At 38.1% G+C, this 3,210-nt stretch overlaps 1 protein-coding gene across 1 annotated transcript; it reads right to left on the bottom strand.

The window, feature by feature from the left end:
* Positions 1 to 643: 643 nt before the first annotated feature.
* Positions 644 to 1,844, bottom strand: LOC117501513 (alpha-(1,3)-fucosyltransferase 9-like). Its single transcript, XM_034160405.1, has one exon. The coding sequence runs from the start codon at positions 1,842 to 1,844 to the stop codon at positions 753 to 755; it is 1,092 nt and encodes a 363-aa protein (XP_034016296.1). The 3' UTR covers positions 644 to 752.
* Between the last annotated feature and the right edge of the window lie 1,366 nt (positions 1,845 to 3,210).

Below are 3,210 nucleotides of genomic sequence, written 5' to 3'. Positions count from 1 at the left end.
TCATCATGTATCATCATGTATTGCTATATGTTTTGTATTGCTGGTAGTGTATCAAGGTGCATATTGAATCATTGTCAATGATGAGATTCACATGTCAAATAAAAATGCAAATATGTTTATATATATATATATATATATATATATATATATATATATACACACACACACACACCACACATATACACACACAATTGACCGATCTCAATGTTCAACCCCAACAGTCCAAGTACGAGCTAATTAGGGAGTACTATGGGGCACCTTTGGATTCCAAGCTGCTGCGGTAACCATGAAAGCCCTGCAATTACTGTGAAAATTGAACAGCTACTGGAGGCCCTGGTGAATGCGAAAAGTCCCTAATGGTGGAAGATTCAGACAGAAGAGGGCAATTGGCTACAAAGGCCCAGTTACTGTGATTCTTGGCAGCCCCCTGCAACTATTAGATTTGTAACCTGCATGTCTCACACAGTGGAAGACCAAATGGCAAGTGTGTGGTCAAGTTATAATCCACCTTAAACAAACCCACTCCAATGGTGTTACTTTTTCAGCCAGTCTCTCTTTACCTCTTACATCTTCTTGCAAATGGACTTTGTCACAAAAATAAGTAATTTATTTTCCTTCAGTAGCACAATACTCTGATTCATTACTTTAGCTATAGTATTTGCCCTGCTCACAGCACATGACACCCCCCCATTCATAAAACTACATTTAGATATATACTGACAAAATGTTCATGCATTTGGCAACTGTGGTGTTCAAGTAAAATACCACCTATTTAGCTCCTGAACTACATGGACTGTGGGGTCCCGTGCTATATGGTCACAGGCGAGGCAGATGGGATGAATGAACTCATTTTGTGTTGACAGGAGATGAGGGGTGGCTGTGTAGTATTTCCTCCATTCAAAGTAGCTCATGTACATCTCGTTGTTCTTGTCCAAGTGGATCAGATAATCTGCCAGTGACTTTGCATCAGGGAAATCATTTACATGAATGAATGAATCAGAGGGGTAGAACTGCTCATAGTTTTCTCTTGGTGGCCCCAAAACTACAGGTACTGTCCCTGCTACTAGCGGTCCGTTGATCTTCTCTGTGATGTAGTCTTTGTGCAGCGAGTTCTCAAACGAGAGGTAAAACTTACAGGAAGCAATGGTCGAATAATAGTGATCATAACTCAAAACCCCCCCTCCAAAAGCAGTGCCATAGACCGTAACATTAACATGTTTGGACAGTTCAAGGTAGTAGTTTTCTCTTGTAGCCGTCCCAGTAAAATGAGCTTTATTACTCACAATCCAACACACCAGTTTGTCTTTTTTAGGCAGAACAAAGGTTTCGTTTGTCTCTGATTGCCTGACTGTCAGTTCGTTCCTCACCGTGATGTCGGCGTCCCTTGTGTAGCTTAGAGTTAAGTTGAAGATGTTGTCCACTGGCTTTCTCGCTGTGTTCTTTGGAGATTCCACATTATACCAAATCCACTTCTGGAAAGATGGACGCGGATCCTGAGGCAAGTTTTTCAAATCCAAGCCTATATGTTTGTGATAGAAAATGACCCCTGCCGCTTTGTGGTACAGGGATCTGTTATCTGTCAGAATGCAGCTGTCGATGTGGAAGTAGGTCGAACAAATTTTAAAATCAAACTTCACACCAAGAGGCCACCACCAAATCAGAACAGTTGGCTTTTCTGGTGGATCTGTGAATTCAGCTTCATCATAGTCCCCTTCAACTAATGCAGATTTGCAAGCAGGAGATGGTTGGTCATAGGTAAAAAAATATGCAAGAAAACAGTAGATAAGACCAACTGCAGCTATCTTTGCAAAAAGCAATACTTTAGTGGAAGGTGTTGTAGTCATCATCTGTGGAAGCAAAAGAACATTATTTGCTAACTGCCTTATGAACAAAATTAAAGATAAACATTATAAATGAGATGTTACATTATAGAACAAGTGGACTTTTTAAGAATCTAATTCACGTGAAAGCATTATTAGCCGTCAAGCATGTGAGTGCTATGCTCATGCACCACATAGATAAAATGGCCAAAAAGGGAATACCCATGTCTGTGTGTGTGTATATACACACACCTGTTGGTATACATAGGGCAAATGTAGCAAAGCCCCACGTAAATTAACACCAACTTGGGGGTTTAGTACCTTAGTGATTTTCCATTCTGCTCCAGGAATTGAACCTATCACCCTCTGGTCATAAGCCCACTTCTCTAATAGTTAGGTCACCCACTTCCTGTTTACCACTATGGCTTACAGTAGTTATTGCTGGAGATATTAAATTTCTACAAGTACTATTTAACATACATTAAATCTACGATAAACAAACTGACCACAGCTACCTTCTAAGACTGGTACAGAGTTGATATCTGCTGATTTATCAGAAAAATTTCAGCTTACTAGCCATACTTCTTTCAGGCGATGTACTGCGGAAAGTACTGACAAATATAAAGTAGGTTGGTATTTTGGAAGGTTGCTTCAACTTATGTCAAAAAGCAATTATACAATTTCAACAACATTTTGTGAGGAGATGGTACTTGAGATATTAAACCGTTGATTAGGTTCTACTTAAATGTTTTTCCTTTCACCCTTTCAACATTCTTTACTGTTGAAATAATAACGGGGAAATGTTAAATTCAGCCTGTCCTCCTCTGTCAGTAAGTATGAATGGCTTTGGCCATTATTGGTGAACAAAGTTGTGTGCATTCTTGGTGCCTTTCTTAATGCATTTGAGATGTTTATGTTAACTTTTCCATGTGGAAATGTAACACTATGCTCAATATTCTTAGTTAAAATATTGCACCCAATGTTCACAAGACAATGTTTTTATTGTTGTGGAAAAAAATTTTAATGGATGAAAACAACTAAAAAACAACTGGAGACCTCAAGTTGTCTTTTATGTATTTTTTTTTTTTTATTAAAGAAAACATTGGCCAGTGATGTCCACAGATGCAAGCAACCTCTGACTCACTTGTCTTTCTCTGAGTTTAGGTATATGGTGCAACCGGAAAGTATTCACAACGCTTCACTTTTTCCACAATTTGTTATGTTACAGCCTTAGTCTAAAATGTAGTAAATTCATTTTTTCCCCTCAAAATTCTACTCACATCACCCCATAATGACAACATGAAAAAAGTTTTTTTTTTTTTTTTTTTTTTTTGCAAATGTATTTTTTTTTTAAAAAGAAATCACATCTACATAAGTATTCACAGCCTTT

Source organism: Thalassophryne amazonica, chromosome 20, assembly GCF_902500255.1.
Source record: "Thalassophryne amazonica chromosome 20, fThaAma1.1, whole genome shotgun sequence".
In the NCBI taxonomy this organism is placed as follows: Eukaryota; Metazoa; Chordata; class Actinopteri; order Batrachoidiformes; family Batrachoididae; genus Thalassophryne; species Thalassophryne amazonica.
This window is presented reverse-complemented; position numbering and strand designations above follow the sequence as displayed.

Coding starts and splice junctions, on each gene's coding strand:
- LOC117501513 (XM_034160405.1), bottom strand. CDS start 1,844: ATGACTACAACACCTTCCACTAAAGTATTGCTTTTTGCAAAGATAGCT.